Below are 25,838 nucleotides of genomic sequence, written 5' to 3'. Positions count from 1 at the left end.
AATTCGTTTTCCCCTCATGCTCTGTTTGAATCTATTTTGTTTTGCTAATTTGCATAAGTGTCTACCACAGATATCATGTCTACACCATTTTCTACTGGCTTTTGCCCTGCAGCGAGATGACATGACAACACAGTTTAACCAGATGAGCTTGAGTCGTCAATCATCAGGAGACAACCCTGAATCACCTTCTGGCCCTGTCTACCCGTCACCTATCTTACAGCAGCCTGCCCAGCAGACGGGTTACATTATGGCTTCCCCAACTCAACAGCTTCCCCCAGGAAGCTTTACAGGTTCAGGTCCACCAGTGTCTCAGCAAGTGCTGCAGCCACCACCGCCGCCCCAAGGCTTTGTGCAACAGCCACCACCACCTGCTCAGGTAGGCAAAACCTTTGCTTCCCTCTATTGCCAGTTTGGCATGATGCTCGTTCTTGATTATTGTTTTTTTGTTTTTGTTTTTGTTTTTTTTTTTTTTTTCCTGGTAAAAACTTAGCAGATTTTTAGGCAACAGGAAACTTGCAAAGCTTCTATCATTTCCCGGGTTTCAGCAATTCATTGCCTATCCCCAAACGAGTTTCTGAACATATGTTTATACTCCAGGACACATCTGTACATGAATATGGAGGAGAAGAGTGAGTAAATATCTGTAGTCCCTTTTCCCTGTATATATACTAAAAGAGCAACATACACATCAGCCCAGGTAGTCATTAATCATATTTAATTGACTTGAGCATGTGAGATGTCACAGATCAGTAATTTTTACTGTCTTCCTGAAGACTGATTATGTTTTACTGTTCACTACCAAACATCTCTACTCGTCTCCTGGGTACCTTTACAGAATATTGAAAGTGATTACTGTCAAGTAAAATGCACAGATGAATTTCTGGCCCGTTTTCAGGGCATACACTTCATGTTATCACTTTATCTTAGCCAATTATGGATAACTTCATTTAAACTTTACTTAAAAATGCCACAAATACTATGTATCCTATTTTAATTTTTATCCCTTTGAAGAAAGTATTTAAAAAATAAAGTAAAAAAGCTCAACATTTCTTTTAATGTCAAAGTAATGAAGAATTCGTGCTGTTATAATGCTTTAAGTGGGCTGGAGATCTAGCGCCTTGCTAATTAACAATAGAAGAAATCAGAGGAATACTGGATGCTTGCATCCCATAGAGGATTGTTGTATCCATTGTTTCTGAAGTTAGAAATTATATACCCCTTCTTCTGAGAGAAGAATTATGGAAAAATAATATTAAGGAGCTGAAATTCAAAATAATGTTATGATTTTTAAAATGGAAAATAATGCTAGTAAGGTTTCAGTGTTGACCAAATGTAGGGGTTTTATATTTGTTTTCATTTTGGGAGGAAAAAAAAATGACTTGAAGAGCAGAATCACATGATGCATCCCTCTCCCTGTCCAGATTGTGTTTTCTAAGTGACTGAGTAGTGGCTGTCCAGCATTCTCTCCCCACATCTAACCCCTGCTGCCATCAGTGTTTTCAAGTGTCATTTAAGCAAGCCTCACAACACTTCGAGTGAACCAGATCAATGTGAGTGCCTCCATTTTACAAGCTACCACTGCAACAGGGGCAAAGCGGTACATTTCATAGCCCTGCAAGCTGGGGGCTTTGCTGTAGGAACTGAGGGGATGGCAACCATCACACTGCCTGGTGTGCTGAGGACCATGCTATGGGGCTGCATGTCTCCACCTCTTCCATCTCAGGGGAGACCAAATACGTAGGACACTCTGGGATGTCTACCTAGACCCCTTTCTTTTGACTTTGGTGCTTTTCTGAGCTTACGTCACAGAGTTGCTTGCTGTGCAGTGTTCATCTGGGGCTGGAGTGGTGGGGCTTTCCCTTTGTGATCTGTAGCTCAGAGCAGGGGTTTTTTACTCCAAATAGCTTAGCGTCACTTTGTGAAGCTGTTTTCTGTTATTAAACTTGTTCTGTTGTTCCTGGTAAAACAGTGGAACTTCTTTAGAGGACAAGTGATGAGGAGGTGACTTCTCATATATAGGTTGCTGTAGGACCAGTAATATACTACTGGTGTGTCTTAATTGCTGCTGTGTCTCTGTCCATATCACTAATGTGCTACATACAGGGGCTTTCCTCCTACATCATAATAAACTGGAGAGTTACTGAAGGGTGGAAAAAAAGAATCTTCTGTGTTTGCGGCAACTTTAGTTACTTCCTCAGGGAACAGTTTGTCTTTGGGGAGGGGTAGAAAGGTGCAAAATTCAGAGCTGTCAGTTTCCTCTGCGTTTGTTGCATGTGCACACTTTTCATTTCTAAGTTGTCACTGTCCCAAAAATCCCATCTTGTCCTTGTCTTGTTCAAAAATGTTTGTGGAAGAGAGTGTGTGGGGGCCAGTCCCTGCTGGCCATGTTCACATACTGTGTAAGTACAGTGGCCTTGGTCTGCTGAAGAAGGAGATGGGGCAGCAGCTTTTTGGCATCAGCATACACAGATGGGAAATTATGATCTAGAATATGGGATGGTTGTTTAGGTGCTACTCATAGCACAAATAGGGGATCTCTCTTACAGGAAGCTAACTGAAGACTTGGGAAATAGTAATTCCTCTGTTCCGACTGCCTGTACAAGCTTTACCAGTTCAACTTACTGGGCAAGGCAGCTAGACCGTAATGCCCTCCCCTGCCCATGGCAAAACTTCTCTGTGGCACTGGTTACTGCCAGTCTGAATCCCCTGTTACTCTTCTGGATTTAGATATGATACTAGGCTGGTTTCAGATGCCAAAGCAGATAGTCTGAGGAAGGCTTAAAACCAGAAAAGCAATAAAAATAGCAATGCCCGCAAAACATCGTGATGCATTAAACAGTGCAAAGTAATCAATGTAAAACAACTTTTATATCTTAAATGTTCCTATTGAATTTATACCAGTGAAAGAGAGGCTAGACGCTAATGGCTAATTAGTTCCCGTAAATGCATTGCTGATAAGGTTCTAGTAGATTGGCTGTGGGGCCATCTATGCTGTTGGAAGATAGGAGAGCCATGAACATTTGTATAGAAGTCCTGTATACAGTATGAACTTTTCCTTTGGGAGCTGAAAAATGGAGTAAGAAAAGCTCTCCAAGCCTTCAAACCCAGAGGTACTACATTAAAGTATTAGCTTTTGTATTAAAGTTCAATTAAATATGTCTCTACAACTGCTCTCCAAGTTGATGTATCAAAGTAGCAACACACGGAGTTTGGAAGGGCATGCCTAAGAAGTGGTGAGAGGACCTCTTACACTTCTTTTGCCACTTTAGCTGTTCTACAGCTTAACAACAGTCATGATGTAATAACCCGAAAATAGTGTTCTCTTTGTTCAGCTAATTGGGAAGAAAAACAAAAAAACAAAAACAAACAAACAAACAAAACCTTTTCCTGGGTTTTCTGAAAGGGACTTTGAGCAGCAAATTCCTGTTTCCTTTCTGTATCACAGGTAGGGAACATCTTCACTTTCTCAGTTTTCTTCTCTTTTTTATATTTCTTCAGTAGCACTTACGGACTCAAGCACTTCAATAAAGGTCCAGAACAGTTTCTGACAGCATTCTCTCATTGGTGCTTGTCATTGCTCAGCATTTGGTGCTTCTAGTTTCTGCCTCTGCAAATGAAGAAATGAGAAAATGGCAAGTACATATGACAACGAGAAGGCAGCATATTCTAATTTAAAACTTATCTCCACCTCTGACTCACTCTTTATGAAAGTTTGTGAAAGTGCAAAATGATATCCAGAAATGAGATGGCATGAATTCTTGGAGAGGCTGGGAGAAGTAATGCATGTTGAGGGATTTTTCACCTGAGTTAACTATGTGTCATTACTTTGAGATGGCTCTTTGCAGAACTCCCCTCCTAGAGAATCCATAGGTATTGTAAGACAAAATCTTTATTCATAACATGTCTCCCGTAGAAGACATGAAAAAAGGTTGGGGTGTTAATTTGGAGGCAGAAGTCCTGCATGTCTTTTCTTGATGATCTGATGCAAGGGTATTGGAAGATATACCTGCAGGTGTTGTACACAGGCTGATGTTGTTTTGTTACTTCTATTATAATTGTCATGGAGGATAAGGGGAAGAAAGAAATCCTTGATGAAAGACTCAGTACAGTCAGTAATGATATCGGGAAGAAATGTACCTTCATGTTTCAGTACATTATTGTGGTTTCTGTTGTCTTCGCTCCCATTTTATGTAACTGTAGTTGCCATTAGCAATAGAGGCAGAATCATTAATAATCTGGATGAAGGTGTTAATTCAAACATAACTAGATGTCAGCAATATTAAGAGAAGGTAGAATACCTGTGTGATGACAGAATCAAGTTGTGAGTCAGTAGAGAGATAAGCTAGGAAAATAAAAATGATTCTGAAGGATGTGTAGAATTGTATTCCTACAATGAAGACATAAACAATGTAAATTTAATGAAGGCTGTTAGAGAGCATCTGAGAGAAACCTGGGATGATGATGCATTTTCACTGTATGTGGACAGAAAAAAGTAGAAAGACAGTGCAAAATTGACTCTTTGCCCATCACTTAGAGACTAAGCATGGTAAAAGGAAGAAAAAGTAATAGCAGTTCATGCAATAAGTGTCTTTAAAGTGAAAGTGATGTACCCAATCCTGTTGCAGTTTAACTTAATTTTTTTTTTTAAATATAGATAAAATAGAGATATGTTAGAATGGTCAGCCTCCAAACAAAGAGGAGATTCACCTTCAAAATAAGAATATCCCAGACAGAAAGGATCATCTGTCAAATATTTTCAGGGTAATTAGTGCAGAGGGGGGATTTTTTTATCATGTCAGTGATTAAAATCATAAAGTAATGTCTTTAGGCTAAAGAAGGTGGCATCTAGGTTATGGTCTCAGATGGGCAGGTTTTTTTAGGATAATCAAATAATTGTCTTGGCATACTTGTTAGCGTAGTGAAAACTTGTTAGTTCTGTAAATTTTATACTATCTAAAGGTCCAGGATTAGACTGTGCATTCACATAGGAAAGCAATTCAAATGTAATTTGGCATTTCTGTAGGCTTCAACAGAAACAGTGTTTTTTGTTAGAGAGCATGTAAGCGAGATATTAGTAATGCTGATGTAATGAGAAGCTGAAAAATTCAGGAGGGTCAGAGGGGACAATGTGAGCAGTACTTGTTACTTGCAGTCCCTCTAATTTCACTGTTCACTAAGTAATATCAAAAAGGACAAATAATATTTCGCCTATTGAAATACAGATGTACTCAAGATAAATGAAAATGAAGCCTTCCAGACCCCAATCACCAAAGACCTATTTTATCCATGTCTATATTTTACACCAAGTCATTCTTTTAACATCTGATCTCTTATTTGCAAGATGTGTGTGTGTGATTAGTAGCAAGTTCATCCATTAATCTTTTGAAATTGAATGATTTTTTACCCAATATTCCTACCACTAAGATTTTTCATGGTGATAGATTGCACTCTAATAAGGTTTTAAATGGGGTGTATAACAAATGTATTACATTACAATGAATTCAGAAGATGAGAGAAAACCTTTTGACTAATTCTGAAAAGTTAATATGTGATGAAAAAAATAGTAAAATCCAAATACACCTGGAATGTTTCAGTACAAGTGCATGTTCAACTACTAAACCTCAAAACTATACTTCAAAATTTCTGCTCTTTAGGCTATGTTTTAAAGTTTATAGTTACACACTCCTCCCACAAGAGAGAATTCACACATACTTGTGTGTTTTCAAATATCTAGAGTCTTGTCTGCACAAGGAAAATGAGGAAGTGGAGGGTAAATCAAATAAATTTAAATTCTTTAAGGGAGATTAAGATGATGATGATGATGATAATAACAACAACAACATAGATTATATCTAATCTGTTCCTCTGCTCCCAGACAGGATCAGCTATATTTCTTGACTTAGCTTGAGTCCTCTCACCTCCTTCAAGTCTGTTATTGTAGAGTCTTGCTGAGAGCAGTCAGGTTTCCACATGAGTTTATGACACTAAACTGTCCTGATCCATTATTTATACTGCTATGATGTTTAAAGAGTAGATTTGCACCCTAAATGTCTGTGTCTACTTTCCTGGGTTTTCTTTGCACAGACACAAACTCATTGTGGTTTTTTTATTTTTGTCCACTTTACAAGGCATTTTGATTTTGTTACTATAGTCTCTAAGAAAACAAATGACTCAAGGACAGGTTACAGCCATTAGGTCTGTCCTGGTTTCAGTTAGCACAGAATTAATTTTCTTCCTAGTAGCTGGTGGAATGCTGTGTTTTGGCTTAGAATGAGAAGAGTGCTGATAACACCCCGATGCTTTAATTGTTGCAGAGCAGTGCTTATACTAAGCCAAGGACATCTCAACCTTTGCTCTGTCCTGCCAACGGGCAGGCTGGGGGGGTGCAGTAAGAGCTGGGAGGGGACAGACCCAGGACAGGTGACCCAAACTAGCCAAAGGGGTATTCCATACCATCTGACGTCATGCTAAACAATATATAGGGGTGGCTAGCCGGGGGGAGGGGGCCGGACTGCTCGGGGTTAAGCTGGGCATCGGTCAGCGGGTGGTGAGCAATTGCATTGTGCATCACTTGTTTGTACATATTATTAGTAGTAGTACTATTATCATCATTGTATTATTATTATTATTATTATTATTATTATTATTATTATTATTTTCCTGTCTTATTAAACTGTCTTCATCTCAACTCACGAGCTTCACTTTCCATTTCTCTCCCCCGTCCCAGAGAGGGAGGGGGGAGGGTGAGCGAACGGCTGTGTGGTGTTTAGCTGCCAGCCGGGTGTCGTGGTTCCGCTCGAGTGGGCAGCCGAGCTCCACCACAGCCGCTCTCTCACTCCCCCTCCTCAAAGAGGAATGGGGAGAAAATATGTGAAAAGGGCTCAAGGATTGAGATAAGGACGAGAAAATCACGCAATAATTATTGTAACGGGCAAAACAGACTCGGCATAAGGAGATAGTAAGATTTATTGCCTACAACTAACAAGCGAGAGAAGTGAGAAAACAAAGGAAAAAAAAACCAAAAGCACCTTCCCCCCCCATCCACCCTCTTCCACCTCCTCCCCCCGAGCGGCGCAGGGGAACGGGGAATGGGGGTTATGGTCAGTCTACAGCACTTCTTCTCTGCCGCTCCTTCTCGGTCACTCTTGTCCCCTGTGCTGTGGGGTCCCACCCACGGGATGCAGTCCCTGATGAACTGATCCGGCGTGGGCTTCCCACAGGCAGCAGCTCTTCCAGAACTGCTCCAGATATGGGTCCGTACCACGGGGTCCATTCCTCAGGAGAAAACTGCTCCAACCTGGCTCCCCTACGGGCAGCAGCTCCTGCCAGGTCACCTGCTCCTGCGTGGGCTCCTCTCCACGGGCTACAGGTCCAGCCCGGAATCTGCTCCGGCAGGGGTCTTCCACAGGCGGCAGCCTCCGTCGGTGCAGGGCCACCTGCTCCACCGTGGTCTCCTCCACGGGCTGCAGCGTGGAACCCTGCTCCACCGTGGTACTCCATGGGCTGCAGGGGGACATCCTGCTTCACCATGGTCCTCACCACAGGCCGCAGGGGACTTCTGCTCCGGCGCCTGGAGCACCTCTCCCCCTCCTTCTACACTGACCTTGGTGCAAGGCTGTTCTCTCACTCCCTTGACTCTCCCGGCTGCTGTGTCGCGCAGCGTTTTTTCCCTGTCTTAAATATGCTCTCACAGAGGCGCAAAACAACATCGCTTATTGGCTCGGATCTGGAAAACAATGGGGCCCTTCCCAAACATGGGGCAGCTTCTAGATCTTTCTCACAGAAACCACCCCTATGGCTCCCTGCTACCAAAACCTTGCCACGTAAACCCACTACATTCCACCCCTCGCCTCTGTTAAAAGCATATTTAAGACTACTCACAACATACTCTCACTTTACAATTATCACAACAACCTTCACAAAATTCACTTAAATCAAAACGAAAAAGAATTCACCACACCAAAATAAACATAACATCATCACAGCACCAACAATGTGGACATTTTACACACACACCACCCCTCGTCCCTTCACCACACTAACATCTCACAGTTACTGCTTTCTTAAATTCTTCACAACTTGTACATTCCTAACAATCATCCTGCACATATTTTTGCCCGTTACTTCTACTAACTATCATCCTTATCTCAATTCCTCGAGCCCCACGTTGGGCGCCAAAAAAGACTGTCGTGGTTCCGCTCGAGTGGGCAGCCGAGCTCCACCACAGCCGCTCTCTCACTCCCCCTCCTCAAAGAGGAATGGGGAGAAAATATGTGAAAAGGGCTCAAGGATTGAGATAAGGACGAGAAAATCACGCAATAATTATTGTAACGGGCAAAACAGACTCGGCATAAGGAGATAGTAAGATTTATTGCCTACAACTAACAAGCGAGAGAAGTGAGAAAACAAAGGAAAAAAAAACCAAAAGCACCTTCCCCCCCCATCCACCCTCTTCCACCTCCTCCCCCCGAGCGGCGCAGGGGAACGGGGAATGGGGGTTATGGTCAGTCTACAGCACTTCTTCTCTGCCGCTCCTTCTCGGTCACTCTTGTCCCCTGTGCTGTGGGGTCCCACCCACGGGATGCAGTCCCTGATGAACTGATCCGGCGTGGGCTTCCCACAGGCAGCAGCTCTTCCAGAACTGCTCCAGATATGGGTCCGTACCACGGGGTCCATTCCTCAGGAGAAAACTGCTCCAACCTGGCTCCCCTACGGGCAGCAGCTCCTGCCAGGTCACCTGCTCCTGCGTGGGCTCCTCTCCACGGGCTACAGGTCCGGCCCGGAATCTGCTCCGGCAGGGGTCTTCCACAGGCGGCAGCCTCCGTCGGTGCAGGGCCACCTGCTCCACCGTGGTCTCCTCCACGGGCTGCAGCGTGGAACCCTGCTCCACCGTGGTACTCCATGGGCTGCAGGGGGACATCCTGCTTCACCATGGTCCTCACCACAGGCCGCAGGGGACTTCTGCTCCGGCGCCTGGAGCACCTCTCCCCCTCCTTCTACACTGACCTTGGTGCAAGGCTGTTCTCTCACTCCCTTGACTCTCCCGGCTGCTGTGTCGCGCAGCGTTTTTTCCCTGTCTTAAATATGCTCTCACAGAGGCGCAAAACAACATCGCTTATTGGCTCGGATCTGGAAAACAATGGGGCCCTTCCCAAACATGGGGCAGCTTCTAGATCTTTCTCACAGAAACCACCCCTATGGCTCCCTGCTACCAAAACCTTGCCACGTAAACCCACTACACCGGGTTAAACCACGACAAGGTCTCACCTGGTGTCCTCATGAGGAAGGATAGCTAACAGCATTTTCCAATCAAAACATTCTTGTCTTTTTTATATTGGTTTGAACCTATCTGATACTATTGGGTATGGGGGGGAATGAAGGAGGGGGCGTTATGTGAGCTATGTGATTTCCATTGATTCAGGAGAAAATTAATAAGCCTTGCAAAATGAATGGGTATTCAACCTCTTGACTGACAGGTGATATTGATTGTCAGCCTGTTTGGGGGTGTTCTCTTCGCCAATATCAACTGGTCCAATTATGTTGATTCTGATACCTTTTCTACCACGCTTATTCATTAGTCATTTGCTTGCCCAATTAGCCATGCATGCCCTTTTCTCCTCTTTTTTTTTTTTAATCTGTACTTTTTCTCTTTCATCTGACAAAGTATCTAGGAAAATTTCTGATCTCTTTTACAATGTTCTCTCTGTATACAAAATAATACAGTTACCTTTACTCAATTAATTCTTTCCTTGATGGATAATCAGAACAAATGAACTCTTCTAGGAACATTCTCTACGTATACATAAAAGTAGCAAAAATAGTTCTACGTTTTGTAAGAAAAAAACAAAAGCATTTGTATAGCTTCATGGATGTGTCTGAGTAGGATAAATGACATGTGCAAGGAAAGTTATTTAATGATTTTTAAAGAAATGTTGACAGACTTGGCAGAAGTCATGAGAAATATCATTAAAGCCCATGTTCCTCTGCAGTTTGTTGGTACCATAAGCTTCTGAACTTTATAAATTAGCTGAAGAATCAACTGTGGATGAAAATGAAAAATTTTGAGTGTTCTGAACTTGCTAAGGGTCAGTTGAAAACTGTTTAGCACAGATTTCTCAGTAACGGTGATAGAGCATGTACAGGAAAAATCCTTAGCTTCATTTGCCCTCAAACTTCACATTCAGCTACACCATAAGGTGATGTAGAATGAATTGTTCTATAGTAATAATAACAGAATAAAAAGAAGCCCACCTTGCAGAACTTGCTGAATCAATGCCTTCCTTTAGCTCCTGCAAGAAAAAAACTATGATTGTTTTTGCACACTAAATGCAAAACGAGCTTTATGGGGAAACGTTCATGTAAGGAAGAATGTAGCTATTAAAAGTGGGAATTTAATAATAGTTTCATACAAGGATTACAGGCATATGGATTCTATCTTTCCCCCTCTCTCTCACCTATCTATATTTTTTAGTCCAGGCCATTCTTTGCTTCATACTAATCATTTCCTCCAGAGTTCACTTGGTGGTTCAGTTCACTGTCTATGCATATTATGTTGATAATGGAAGGTGTTGTTTGCATCCATTTTTCTGCAGAATTTGATACTTGCTATGATTTCTTTAGTATACATGTGTATGTTTTTTTTTATGCATTCTGTATGTTTCTCTTCTAATTAAAACTTTTTTCTATCTGTTTCTGAAAGCATCTGCGAGTGAATTTGGTAACAACCCTTTTCCTAGCAAAGCTGAATACAAGTATCAGAGCTTGAAGAGCCATGAAGCAAGTCTCTCCTCTTGATAACTGTTACCAATATGCTTTACTTTAACTCTTGCTCCTTTTCCGTTTTGGTTTTGTAAGTCTTTGAGTTTCTGATTATGTAGTTAGCTGCTGTTCTCTCTCTCTCTTTGCAGATGTCAGTGTATTATTACCCATCTGGTCAGTACCCTACCTCAACAACTCAGCAGTACAGACCCATTGCCTCAATTCAGTACAATGCACAGAGGAGTCAACAAATCCCACAGGCTGCACAGCAAGCAGGTATTTATATCTGCTACTCATTTCTTCAGCTACTCGCAGTGCATTTTACTGGTGAAACCTATTGGTTGTGTTTTATTTTTGAATTTGAACAGTATAGGAGAAAGCTGATGAGTTTTCTTTGAAAATATGATTAAAATTAAAGATTGGGAAACTGTTGGAGGTACCAAGCAGTGGAAGAATGGAGATTGCATTCTCCACCACTGCTATCCTGCATGCAGTGCCATGTCCTCAGTGTCAGTGCGCCACATAACAGGCACAGAGAGAACATGAGCAGTCAAGCCATCTACATGCAATTTTGTCCTTCATCATGCAAACTCTCAAATCATTTGTAAAACAAGACATGTTTCGGTTCTGTGCCAGAGGTTTGCAGCACTGCAGACCGGGCCAGTTCTGTGTTTTGTCATGGTTGTGCTCCACCACCTTCTGCTTTACCTGAGCCTGGGGAGCCGTGCGGTGGCCCATGTGGTTGGCAGCCGGAGGGACCAGTACCTGCAGGGATGTGCGGCTGGAAGGGGGGCCGTTACACTGTAAGAGAGTGAGTAGCAGGTCTCACAGTGAACCGGTCTCTTTTCCTGCTGTGGCATGCTACTCCTGATGATACCAGAGTAAGAGGGACATAGAGTTGGGTGGCTGCATGTTGGGGAGGACAAGGGCTGTGCTTGTGAAAGGATCCTTGCATTTCTGGTGAATAAACAGCTCATTTGGTTTTGGAGGGTTTTGTTTAAGTCGTTGGTTGTCTATTCCTTTAGAGCACACCTTCCATCATAGAGTGTCTCAAACAGTAACCCCGAGGAGGGGGTTTTGTTTCCCAGTAGGGCCTGCAATTACAGACATGCAGGGTAGGATAAAGCATTCATCTTTCTGTCTGGGTTTAAAAGAAATTCTTCAGAATAGCAAAGCATGTTCCTGCAAAGGCATTGATACGAAAACCTTTTAAGATGCAAGTCAAGAGCCCAGACAGAAGAAGCAAACAAGACTTATGGGGTCATCCAGCCTGTTACCCTGTCTTTGTAATGTAACTGCTGGCAATTTTGTTCATGTTCTCTCAGGCAGGCAGGAAAGCAAAGACACAACAAACAGCTATAACTAAGCAATTGATTACTTAAAAATAAATAAATAAATAAAAATGCTGATCTATGCTTTAATAAAATTGGTGTTGGTCTGGTCAGTGTCAGTGGTGGCTAACAGCGTCTGCTTTCATAACTTTGTATTTCTACATTCCTGAGAGAGAAGGAGGTGAGATATTGTACAAAGGTCATCTGTCTCTTCTAGCTTCTCCTGCCTTGCAGTCTGGCACCATATTTATTACCTCAATATACTGGATCTTTGAACCTAAGTGTAAATCAATTTATAAGACATCTGGTTCTGCTGTGTTATTATAAAAGCATATTTATCAGTTTAATGCTACATCGATAGCATAGTGGGGATTATGGTAAATGAAGTGCAAAAAAGATGATCTGAAATACTTAAGTGATGTTCTGGAGACAATTCAGCTATTTAATCTTGAGGAAGTCATAATTTTAAAGATACATAGTAGCATGGTAGCCATTACATTTGAGTGCAGACAGTGCAAAGATGCAAATACTAATTTTGTTTCTGTGTTTACTGCATCATTTTCCACATATGTTTGGAAAATATTAGTCAAGAAGACTGTAAAATCTTTAGAGCATTGGTGTTTTCCTGCAATTCGTTCTTTCAGCTGCCTGCTTAATTTGAAACATTATTCTTATCTAGTTTTAAAATGAAAACATTGTGACTATGATTTAGACTCCCTGGTGTGGCCTTTGTAAGCATTTAGCTATTCTCAGATCTTGAGACTTGACTGGGAACAAATTCCTCAAGCTGCTTCATTCCTTTGGACTCAGATAAATCCTTTCAAATAACCCTTGTCTGAGCATGTGATAGGCATGCCAGGAAGCAGTTTGGAGGTTCCTATAGGTTGTCTTTCTTGAGGTATGGTGCAAGGGTGAAGTCATGAGGATAGGCTCCTTAGTTGGGTCACCTTATAGTAGGTGCACCAGAATGGAGAAGTTATTCTCCATGTCCCATCAGGTTGTGGCTGCTGATGGGGTTCTACACAGCCCCATACCTCCAAGAAGAGGAACTACACCTTTTACAGCAAAGTGAATTTCACCCTTCATTTCTGGTGTTTTGTTCAGTACCATTCCCCATCCTCCCTCCTCCCTCTGTTTGCAAGCACTTGACTTGCAATTTTGACCAGAGTCAATGAAGTTATTGAGTATCTGCATAAATAATGTTTTAGCTGAACCAATACAACTTTGCAATGTCAAAAACTGTTCCTGGGACAGGAATTGGAGAGTGTCAGGAGCACCTTGGGTCTGTGGACTGTTTAGGTTGTAATGTTGATGGTCATAGTCAGTCACTTGGAAGAATGTGGAATGATCATTTTGAATTTTTGTACCACTGCATACCTTGGTGTTTGGAAAATAATTAGCTTTCCAAAACATTGTATAATTTATATCAAAATAATATATATATATATATATGAAAGCATATTATTTATGCAACAGACTTGCTGCAGGATGTTTGCTGTGAGCACTGAGACACCAAAGGAGTGATTTGGTGATGATTTCAGGTAGTTTTCCACCCAGTGTCACAGAATCTGCTTTTCTTCCCATCACACATCCTGTCAGCCTCCCCACACATTTTGCTCCATGTGCCTTGTGGCCTCAGTACAACCTGCAATAATCCTCATCTCTTTCAGTACCCCTTTGATGCCACACTCTCAGCTCCCTCTCACACCCACTTCTTGCTGGGCAGGAGATGGTGTTTTGGCACTGCAGCAGGGGGAGTGGTGGCACCTGCATAGAGCAATAACTGCTAGCTCATGCTGCAACCTTGTGTCAGTAGCGGAAAGGAGCTTGGACATGCCTCTTCTCCATCAAGTTACTGATTTTTATTAAGCATCAGAAACACCATATCTTTGCAGTTTCAATCTCTCTATCAAGCCTGATAGAGTTATTGAGTATCTGCATAAATAATCACACAGAATCACACAGAATTTCTAGGTTGGAAGAGACCTCAAGATCATCGAGTCCAACCTCTGACCTAACGCTAGCAGTCCCCACTAAACCATAGCCCTAAGCTCTACATCTAAACCTCTTTTGAAGACTTCCAGGGATGGTGACTCCACCACTTCCCTGGGCAGCTTGTTCCAATGCCTCACAACCCTTTCAGTAAAGAAGTTCTTCCTAACATCTAACCTAAAACTCCCCTGGCTCAACTTAAGCCCATTCCCCCTCGTCCTGTCACCAGGCACGTGGGAGAACAGACCAACCCCCACCTCGCTACAGCCTCCCTTGAGGTACCTATAGAGAGCGATAAGGTCGCCCCTGAGCCTCCTCTTCTCCAGGCTGAACAAGCCCAGCTCCCTCAGCCGCTCCTCGTAGGACTTGTTCTCCAGGCCCCTCACCAGCTTCGTCGCCCTTCTCTGCACCCGCTCAAGCACCTCCATGTCCTTCTTGTAGCGAGGGGCCCAAAACTGAACACAGTACTCGAGGTGCGGCCTCACCAGAGCCGAGTACAGGGGGACGATCACCTCCCTAGCCCTGCTGGTCACACTGTTCCTGATACAAGCCAGGATGCCGTTGGCCTTCTTGGCCACCTGAGCACACTGCTGGCTCATATTCAGCCGACTATCCACCATCACTCCCAGGTCCTTCTCTGCCTGGCAGCTCTCCAACCATTCCTCTCCCAGCCTGTAGCTCAGCTTGGGGTTATTGCGCCCCAGGTGCAGGACCCGGCACTTGGCCTTGTTGAACTTCATGCAGTTGACCTCAGCCTATCGGTGCAGCCTATCCAGATCCTCCTGCAGAGCTTTCCTACCCTCAAGCAGATCGACACATGCACCTAACTTGGTGTCATCTGCAAACTTACTGAGGGTGCACTCAATGCCCTCGTCTAGATCATCGATGAAGATATTAAAGAGGACCGGCCCCAGCACCGAGCCCTGGGGGACGCGACTAGTGACTGGCCTCCAACTGGACTTGGCTCCATTCACCATGACTCTTTGGGCCCGGCTATCCAGCCAGTTTCTAACCCAATGAAGCGTGCGCCAGTCCAAGCCAAGAGCAGCCAGTTTCTTGAGGAGAATGCTGTGGGAGATGGTGTCAAAAGCCTTGCTGAAGTCAAGGTAGACCACATCCACAGCCTTTCCCTCGTCCACCCAGCGCATCACTTTGTCATAGAAGGAGATCTGGTTCGTCAAGCAGGATCTGCCTTTCATAAACCCATGCTGACTAGGCCTGATCGCCTGCTTGCCCTGCAAGTGCTGCGTGATGACTCTCAGGAGGATCTGCTCCATGAGCTTCCCTGGCACTGAGGTCAAACTGACAGGCCTGTAGTTTCCCGGGTCTGCCCTCCGGCCCTTCTTGTAGATGGGCGTCACATTTGCTAGCCGCCAGTCTACTGGGACCTCCCCCGATCGCCAGGACTGCTGATAAATGATGGACAGTGGCTTGGCCAGCTCCTCTGCCAGTTCTCTCAGTACCCTTGGGTGGATCCCATCCGGCCCCATCGACTTGTGCACATCCAAGTGCCGTAGCAGGTCACCAACCAGTTCTTCATGGATAGTGAGGGCCACATCCTGCTCCCCATCCCCTTCCACCAGCTCAGGGTACTGAGTATCCAGAGAACAACTGGTATTGCCGCTAAAGACTGAGGCAAAGAAGGCATTGAGCACCTCCGCCTTTTCCTCATCTCTTGTAACTAAGTTTCCCCCCGCATCCAGTAAAGGCTGGAGATTCTCCTTAGTCCTCCTTTTTGTGTTGATGTATTTATAGAAACGTTTTTTGTTATCTTTAACGGCAGTAGCCAGATTGAGCTCCAGATGAGCTTTGGCCTTCCTAATTTTGTCCCTGCACAGCCTCGCTACATCCTTAAAGTCCTCCCTAGTGGCCTGCCCACTTTTCCAAAGATTATAAACCCTCTTTTTTCTCCTAAGATCAAGCCACAATTCTCTGTTGAGCCAGGCTGGTCTTCTTCCCCACCAGATCGTCTTTGGGCACATGGGGACAGACCGTTCCTGCGCCATTAAGATTTCCCTCTTGAAGAACGCCCAGCCTTCCTGGATCCCTCTGCCCTTCAGAACCGCCTCCCAAGGGACTCCACCAACCAGTGTCCTGAGCAGCTCAAAGTCAGCCCTCCGAAAGTCTAATACAGCGGTTTTACTGGTCCCCTTCCTGGCCTCGCCAAGAATAGTGAACTCCACCATTTCATGGTCGCTCTGCCCAAGACAGCTCCCAACAATCACATCCTCCACCAGTCCTTCTCTGTTTGTGAAGAGAAGGTCTAGCGGGCCACCACCCCTGGTAGGTTCACTAACCAGCTGCGATAGGAAGCTATCTTCCACGCTCTCCAGAAACCTCCTAGACTGCTTTCTCAGGGCTGTGTTGTGCTTCCAGGATATGTCAGAGAAGTTGAAGTCCCCCACGAGTACAAGAGCTGACGATTTCGCAGCTTCTGTCAGCTGCCTGTAGAATTCCTCATCCATCTCCTCATCCTGGTTCGGCGGTCTATAGCAGACCCCGACCAGGACACTAGCCTTGTTGTCCCTGCCGATCCTAACCCAAAGGGACTCGACCTTGTCATTCCCAACCTCGAGTTCTACAACCTCGAAAGACTCTCTAATATAGAGAGCCACACCACCACCCCTTCTGTGCTGCCTGTCCCTTCTAAAGAGCTTATAGCCAGGCATTGCAGTACTCCAGTCATGAGACTGGTCCCACCACATCTCCGTGATGGCAACCAAGTCGCAGCTTGCCTGCTGCACGATGGCTTCCAGCTCCTCCTGTTTGTTACCCATGCTGCGTGCATTGGTGTAGATGCACTTCAGCTGGGCCATTGCCTTATCCCCTGGCCTTGCCATTGTTCCCCCTGGTATAGCCCCAACAATCCTTGCTTCAGCCCCATCCCCCTTCCTACCTAGTTTAAAGCCCTCTCAATGAGCCCTGCCAGCTCCTGGCCCAGGATCCTTTTTCCCCTAAAAGATAGGGACCCGTCTGCGGCCATCAGGCCAGGTGCTGAGTAAAGTGCCCCACGATCGAAAAACCCAAGATTTCTGCGTTGGCACCAGCCCCGGAGCCACGTGTTTAACAGGTGGGCTTTCCGTGTCCTCTCTGTACCCCTCCCTGCCACCGTAGGGATGGACGAAAACACCACCTGCAGTCCCGCTCCATCCACTAACCGACCCAGCCCCCTAAAGTCTCATTTGATAGCCTTCAGGCTTCTCTCTTCAATGTTGTCACTGCCTGCCTGGACTATCAAAAGAGGATAATAGTCAGAGGGGCGTACCAGGTTGGGAAGCTTCCTGGCAACGTCCCTGACCCTGGCCCCAGGGAGGCAGCAGACTTCCCTACGGGTAGGGTCAGGCCAAAAAATAGGGCCCTCTGTTCCCCTAAGAATAGAGTCTCCAACGACAATAACCCTCCTGTCTTTCTTGATGGAGGCAGTCCTTAGGCGTGGAGTTGAACTTCTTGCCCTAGGCATCCTCCTGGGAACACTTGCTACCTCTTCCTCAGCTACTGGTCTGTCAAGCTCTAGGGCCTCAAACCTGTTGTGTAAGGGCACCTGGGAAGGTGGGGCCGGAAGGGGAGGGCATCGCCTGCGATGTCGAGCAGGGACCTGTTTCCATTCCTTCTGAACTCCCAGATTCCCTCCCTCTGCCCGACGGCTACAGGGCAGGGGGTCCACCCCCATTTGAGGAGTCTCACCTCGGTACCTCCCCTTGAGGCCCTGCAGGGAGTTACTCCTACAGTCTATCTCTCGCTCACACTCCCTGATGGCCCTCAACCTCTCCACCTCCTCCTTGAGCTCTGCCACCATGCGGACCAGGTCATCCACCTGCTCGCACCTCACGCACGCAGTTTCTCTGCCTCCCGCCGATGGCAGCAACAGGCTCAGACACTCCCTGCATCCGGTGACCTGAACGGCTGCATTTTTTAACGGGTAGTCGGTCTGGGTTTGTACTGACTTCCTGGAGAGCGCACTGTGCCTGGTGGAGACCATTATCGCCTAGCTAACGGCTGTCGTTAAGGAGGTGTTCGTGTGGGCAGGGGGAGCGCTCTGCCCTTCCTGCTCGCCCTGCCTGCGCGAACTGCTGCACCACTCCCTTCTGATGCGCCACGCCCTGTTTGCCCGCCCTGGTCGCCGCGCTCCCTAGGGGCAGCTTTTGAACGGCTGGGGAGGGGGCGCTGCTGGCTCCGCCTTCGCCTCGTCAGCCTCCCTCACGAGGGCTGCCGGGCCCTGGCGGCTCCCTCAAGTAGGCAAAATATTTTAGCTGAATCAATTTAGATTTTCATTGTGCTACCAACTTTGAGCTCAGAAAGTTACTATGAGGGTTCAAGGAAAAGTGGCAGGGTAAGCACTTTTTTTTTTCCCTTCAGAAACCAGGACAGGAAAATACAGGAGGATAAGAGGGAAGGAAGCAGGGAAGGAAGAAGGGAGGGAGGAAGGAAAGGAGGAAGGGAAGAAGGAAGACACTTCTAAACCTTCCTAGAAATTTGTACTTGAGTGGAAAACAGGAATCACAGAGTGTTTGAGACTGCTTTTTCCCTACCATGCTCCAGGATGGCATAAAGCAGCCTGTGCTTGTGCCAGAGATAACTAGGGGCAGGAGAATGGAGATGTTAAGGAGAATAGAGCCTGTGAAAGAGAGTGAAGGTCAAGAATATTCAGGATGGAAAGGGGCAACAGCTGGGAATGAGGCAGATGGAAAAGATGAGTGGAGAAATGGTTTCCCTGAAGACCTGGTGCTGCTCGCTGCTGCTGTGGAAAGGACAGCTGCAGCACAGGCAAGCCCACAGGAGCCCATGCTGGCTGCCCGTACCTGCTCAGTGGCTCCTGTGGAGGTGTGAACAGGGAGGCAGCATCATCCTGGAAAAGCTTAGACAATGATTTTATTAAAATAAAATTTGCCTGCTCAGAGGAGCTCTTGCAAGCTTTCAACTCTGTGCATCAGCAAGGAGTTCAGATTTTGGTTTTCCCACTTCGGGCTGCAGAGGTCAAAGTTTGATGTAAAGCCAAGCAATTTGTTTTCATTTTTCTTAGAAAAGGTCTCTGCAGGAGCAGAGTGATACTGATGACTTTTACAGCAAGCAGAAGAAGTAAAATGTCAGTACAGCATCTGTAGTAGCTAAGGGTGTCTGTATTCTCTCATGGTTCTGGAAGGAGAGTAATATTAAGTTAAAATGGCTCCAGGGCAGAAAAAAAAGATGAGCTCACCTAAAATTAGATTAGAGCTCTGACAGCAATAAATCATTTGGAGAGAAGAATGAGAACTTTTCTCTGTATTTACTTTTTTTTTTTTTTTTTTTTTAAGCAGGGGTTTGTATAAGAACATAGCTGACACATTTCTGGCAGAAGCTTGGTACATCTGTTGTACATGAAGATTTTATAGAAACCTTTTCCATTTGAATTACATTTGTTTCTTTTCAGGACCCAGACAAAAATGGTGTGTTTGTGTTTGTGTTTGATGTGGTAGCATAGCCTGTAAACAGAAATGCTTTTCACAGAATCACAGAACTGTAGGGGTTGTAAAGGACCTCGAAAGATCATTGGGTCCAACCCCCCTGCCAAAGCAGGTTCCTCAGAGTATGCTGCCCAGGTAGGCGTCCAGACTGGCCTTGAATATCTCCAGAGAAGGAGACTCCACAACCTCCCTGGGCAGCCTGTTCCAATGCTCCGTCACCCTCACCGTGAAGAAGTACTTTCGCATGTCAGTGCGGAACTTCCTGTGCTCTATCTTGTGGCCATTGCCCCTTGTCCTATCCCCACAAACCACTGAGAAGAGGTTGGCTACATCCTTCTGTCCCCCACCCCTCAGATATTTATATACATTGAGGAGATCCCCTCTCAGTCTTCTTTTCTCCAGGCTGAACAGACCCAGGTCTCTCAGCCTTTCTTCATAGGGAAGATGTACCAGGCCCCGTATCATCTTTGTGGCCCTCCGCTGGACTCTTTCCAGGAGATTCCTGTCTTTCTTGTACCAGCCCAGAACTGAGCCCAGAACTGGACACAGTACTCCAGGTGAGGCCTGACCAGGGCAGAGTAGAGGGGGAGGGTCACCTCCCTTGACCTGCTGGCCATGCTCCTTTTAATGCACGCCAGGATCCCATTAGCCCTCTTGGCCATGAGTGCACAGTGCTGGCTCATGGTCAACCTTTCATCCACCAGGACCCCCAGGTCCTTCTTCTCAGAGCTCCTCTCCAGCAGGTTGTCCCCCAGCCTGTACTGATACATGTGGTTGTTCCTTCCCAGGTGCAGGACTCTACACTTGCTCTTATTAAATCTCATTTGGTTTCTTCCTGCCCATCTTTCCAGCCTGTCCAGGTCTCGCTGAATGGCAGCACAACCTTCTGGCGTGTCAGCCACTCCTCCCAGCTTTGTGTCATTGGCGTACTTGCTGAGAGCAGACACTATTCCCTCATCAAGGTCATTGATGAAGATGTTGAACAAAACCAGACCCAGCACCGACCCCCGGGGAACACCACTAGTCACACGCCTCCAGCCAGACTCTACTCCACCGATCACCACCCTCTAAGCTCGGCCAGTCACTATTTCACTTTTATTTCACTTGGTGACATAGATAGCATCATAGCTCTTCTTCATTGTACTGCTTCTTTACAATTCTTGTGTCCAGTCTTGTGCACTGCACAGTTTTTCCAGGTGTTGTTACTGAGCTGGGGTTGGGTTCTAGACAGTATCTGTCACACCGTGACATGCATAGGACACATTAGGTGGATTCTTAGGCTTTTCTCAGATGACTGTTCTCAAAAGCATTGTGGTCCTTTCTCAGAGTATTTGGGTATGTTGCTGTTACTCATTTCTGCATGTTATAACAGATGATACTTAATATAGTGAGCAATGCACGATACTATAACCACTCAGAATTATATAGTATCTCTGTATTCTCATCTCACTGTACTCTATAAATCACATCTCTAACATCATCAGTATTTCCATTTTCAGCAGTTATTTCTATGTTGGTAGTTCTGAAAGCTTTCAATCCTAGTTTTCGTGGCTGATTTTTTTTTTTTTTAAAGAGATATTGATAAGTCAGTAATGATTTGCATTTTACTATGGTAGAAGAAATCAGCAACGGGCTATTTTATGTCTGTGTGTCTGTATTTACTTTCATTATAGTAAGTGCTCTGCACTTACAGGATTTTTAAGTGCTTCATAAAGATGAGCTGGGTAAGTACATGAGTATTACTTTGGGATATATAACTGTTATTGCTGTTCACAAATGAGCAAGCTGCAACAAATTACATGATCTTTCCCACTCTACTTCGTTATTGTATGCCTGTCTCATGTGTTGCAGATTATTTCTGAGTGCAATAGAAATTTTGTGGAAAAATCATGTTTAGATTCTTGTTTGGGCTGTAGTTCTAAAAGGCAGTGTCCTTGATGCACAGTTGTAAAGTAAAAATATGTGGCATGTGTTTTCCATCAGTAGTGAAGATCATCTTCTGAGTAAATTAAAGCTAAGATCTGTAGTATTTGGTTGAAATATCATCTAGTCAAAAGTTTACACTGTCATATATCCAGAGAAAATTAGTTTCTTTTCACCATAATTGGCTCGTCTATAATTCCTGCAATCAATATAGTGGTTTTAGGATTTCTCATATGTTTGAGAATCAACAAATGTTTACGTTATAACTTGTTTCATTGTCCAGATAGCACCAGCATGTTCAGATTGCTTAGGAAATCTCTGCTCTTTCCTAAAGGCAGAGTAGTTCATTGTGTATAATTTCACCTTTGACAGAAGGAAGATATTGTGTGAGGAAAGTATGTGTCTGAATACTGCCCAGATACAGAGTCCCTTCTTAGTAAGTGCCATGAATATTGTGTAAACAGCAAACGTTTGTCATGGGGGAAAAGTAGGATTTCTGATGGAAGATTCTATTACTAGCTTTTACAGCTTCCAGTAAGGAAAAAGAGGTAATTGTCTCTCTAATGCATCTCCAAAACAAGTTTTAAGCAAAGACAAAATGTACCTTAACAGAATATGTAAATTTGCTTAACTACAAATCAGAGTCAAATTGACAATGAAATACTGAATTTTTGCTTAATTTAATAATTTAGGTGTCAGTGTAATTGAAGAGTGCTATCTTCAAGTCTCTTTCATCCTCTTTGTCTTCTGAAAGCATATGTCACTCTAAACAGATAATGAAAAGGAAAAAAAAAAGGGGGGGGGGGAGGGTAATATGCAGCACTAAAGGAAAGATTAGTTTGTATCGTGGTCATTACAGAACCTTATAAAGAAGGATTGTAGCTTTCTACCTTCATTAGCAGCCTGATAGGAGCTCATGGTCCACAATAAATTTGTTTGCATAATTCCATCTATAATTTCTGTGCTTATATAAACATAAACAACTTCAAATTTAAGTATCTAATTATCTAAAGAAATTGTTTTTCCAATAGTAATAGTTTATTGCATTATTGAAACAAATTTGTACTGAAGGTGTCCATCTGTGTTTAATAACCAGAAATGCAAATGCTCTGTTTTTCAGCAGATACTGCTTATCTGGAAAAGCATTGCAGGGGTTCTCTCTCTCTCTCATATTAAGAGTCATGACAGGAACAGGATGCAGGATGGACGTAGCCCTACAGTTTTAGACACTCAAGTGTTGTACCAGTAACATTGGTGTAATGCTTTGGAATTGCACATCATTTTATTAAATGGTAGGGCCAGATCAAGGGAGAGTTTGTAGCAATTGCTCTAGGAGGTGAAGGCTCAAGCTTGTGATCTTGAAGTGATCCATACAGACAGTTTTTGTCTAAGTATTTTATGGTTAAATTAGAGTTTCCTTTCTGCCTGTACCTACAAGTGACTCCATGTTGACACCAGTGAGCATCTCAGACTATGACCATCTGTGATATAGACCTAAGCACTCCTCCTGCCAGCTGCCACAAGGACTTATTTCAGGCAGGTGTGTTGTGCAAAGTGTCTGTAGCAAACCTTGGGGATCAGGCTTGTATTGTGTTTTTTGTTGTTATTGGCTGTTGTTGTGTGTGTGTTTTTGTTTGTTTGTTTGTTTTTTTGGGGGGCAGGGGGAAGAGGGAAGGAGAGCGCATAAATCACATCTTAAGAAGGAGACCTTCTCCTTTAACTTAAACTGGAACCAAACACTAAAATGTAGGCATTCCCTTGGTATGAGAAACCTACATGCTTTGGTTGGCCCTAGAGGGTCTTAACCCACATTGTTCACTGATGGGGAAATTATCACCAGGATCTGTGCTGTTCAGGGGCATTTTCTGTCTTTCTTACAGTACTTTCCTTAGGTAGGTGGAGGAGACTGTGAAGAAATATTTCATTTTTTTTTTTTTCATAAAGTGGCTGGCTTAACCAGGGTTGAAGCTTACAAATTTTTAAATTTCTAGTCTTAGAAACACAAAGTCATGTTGTCCTTCTGACATTAAGCAATAATGCTGGTCCAATAATCAACAAACATTTAGCCTTGCAGAATAATTGTAATTGAAATTAGTAGCAGAATTAATACTACTACACTCCCTCTAGCGTATGAGATTTTTGAAATTAAAAGGCAAAATCATTTTTGTTGAAAAGCTTTGTTTCTTTTCAAATGACTCATTTATTCAGCATTCACACCAAAAGAGGGCAAATATTGAGGGAAGAGAACTCTGTTAGACTTGAGCCATAAAAATCTTAAGACAAACATTTTGGAGGTTTTCTTTCAAAGTTTCTCAGATTTTGTTCAACTTCTGTAGCTCTAATTAAAATCCAAGTAATTTCTGACAACATTGCTAGGATTTCAGACTAAGGTATACATAGTTTTTAGTGAATTAATATGTATTAATGTCATACTTGTTAAAGTACAGGAGCAATCAGAGAGAAGAGATTTCTGGCAGCATTGTGCAGTGGATAGGACATTGAAATATCCCTTGTAAAAATTGTAGACGCCATGTTAAGATGTAGGGAATGCTCTGAGATATTCAACAATACCTACAAAGAATCTTTGTATTTTTGTCTTTCCTTCGCTAGAAAGTCATCTCTATTTCTAATTCTGTTTTTGATCAGTGCACAGTGCTTCCACTTCTTGCAATGGAATTTTCCAGCAGCGAGTAGTTGAGAGGCTTATATTGTAGCTCTGTAGTGCAAAAAAAAATAATTTTTTCATATGTTTTTTTCTTTTCTGAAACTATCTTGCCATTGCTAGAACAAGTGGAGTCCCACCGTTGACAGAAATGCTAGAAGGGCTTTATGGGGTGGCAGAGGATATTTCTAGCTCTGCTTCAAGCATGCTGCCCATGGTAGGTCTCTAGGCAGTGGGGCTCAAATTTTCTGTAATTTTCCCAGAGATGAAAGCATGCAACAGGATGGAGAAATGTAGCAGGGCTTTGGGGTCTAAGGTAATGACTGAAGGAATACTCCAACTGTACAGCAGAGGTCTGCACTGCAAAGGAGAGGGGAGACTTTTGCCTTATGGTTGCTATTGATTGAGGATGTAAAAAAATTGAAACACATTTTATAGCTGTAAAATTTAACAGAACAGGATACTTTTTTAGATGGAAGAACTGAGGAAGGAGGTGTGTGTGTGTGTGTGTGTGTGTGAGATTGAGAGAGAGAGAGAGAGAGAGAGAGCTGGTCATGGACCAGAGGAACTCAAGAATTATATCCCAGAAACTGAAAGAACATTGGCCCCCTACAATAGCAAGGACTTGTTCATTTTGATTTGCCACCATTAGATACATAGATTACATGCATTGTTATGTGATTGTGGTAATTGCGAGTGATGGGAAATAACGCTCATAATGTGGCTGTGTTAATGAGGCAGCCCTCCAGAGTATTCCCAAAGACAGGAGCCAGTTTCCTTAGCAACAGGCGAGGATATGTACTGCCTCTCCCAGCAGTTCTTCACCTCTTCCCCAGGTCCTGCTCTCCTTTGCAGTTTGCTCATTACACACCAGACCAGAGAGCATTCCTGCAGCATGAGCTAATTGTAATGCATGATGGCTGGTAGCTGTCATTGTTATTGGACACAAAATAAAAAAATTGAATTTGCTGTCTGAGTGTCTGGTTCTAACAACAGCTTGATTATTTCTATTATTACTAGTGATACATGGTCCCTGCTGAGGTTTCATTTCCAGTGGGTATCTCTGGCATTTATCATTATGAACGATAAGGATAAACTCATGTTTTCTTGCTGCAGACTCTGTTGAGGACTCCCTCTTGGCTAATAGGATGTAGATTGAGAAGGGGAAGTGGTGATTCTTTACTCAGCCTTTGTTGCCAGTCTTGAGACCTAGCTATGAATACAAGTAATTTTACGTTAATTCACTCCAGAACTAACACAGCCTTTATGAAGTAGAAGTTGGTTGATACTTCTCAGACCTTCTGTCTGTTTCTGCTTATGTGCTGGTAGTGAGACGTGACTAAATCCTCATCAGAAATGTTATTTTCAGGATGGAGAGACAAATAGTACATTACTTAATGTGCGGAAACTAAATTCATTTTTACAAAATGCTCTTTTTAACCTAGAAATTTCTATAGTGTAGAAGTTTGAATCTCCAAACCAACCCTACCTGAATAATGAGAAGTTAAATGAGCTTTTATCCTGGTTTATCTGAAGGGGCTAAGATTATAAATATTTTATCACTGATTTTCCTTCTCCGTTTTTGTGTTTAATTTAAATTCCATTTTCAATGCAGTGCCAAGGATCCTACTGTCTCCATAAAATATAATCTTTTGTGTACCATCACACTAGTGCTTAAGGAAAGGAAAAGAGGCCAATCTGTGCAATAACAATTATCATACTCAAGGCTAC

The 25,838-nt window shown here is 43.9% G+C and overlaps 1 protein-coding gene across 20 annotated transcripts in view; it reads left to right on the top strand.

Moving 5' to 3' along the window:
* Positions 1–25,838, top strand: part of ARPP21 (cAMP regulated phosphoprotein 21) — a 152,709-nt gene that overhangs the window by 97,203 nt on the left and 29,668 nt on the right. For all 20 annotated transcript variants that reach the window (XM_084511656.1, XM_084511654.1, XM_084511658.1 and 17 more), the window contains 2 exons: positions 113–376; positions 10,908–11,034. In XM_084511656.1, coding sequence (XP_084367782.1) covers positions 113–376; positions 10,908–11,034 — 391 coding nt within the window. The remainder of the gene's footprint in view (positions 1–112; positions 377–10,907; positions 11,035–25,838) is intronic.

This window comes from Aythya ferina, assembly GCF_964211825.1.
Source record: "Aythya ferina genome assembly, chromosome: 2".
In the NCBI taxonomy this organism is placed as follows: Eukaryota; Metazoa; Chordata; class Aves; order Anseriformes; family Anatidae; genus Aythya; species Aythya ferina.
The sequence above is the reverse complement of the archived record's forward strand: the minus strand, read 5'-3'. Positions and strand labels throughout refer to the sequence as shown.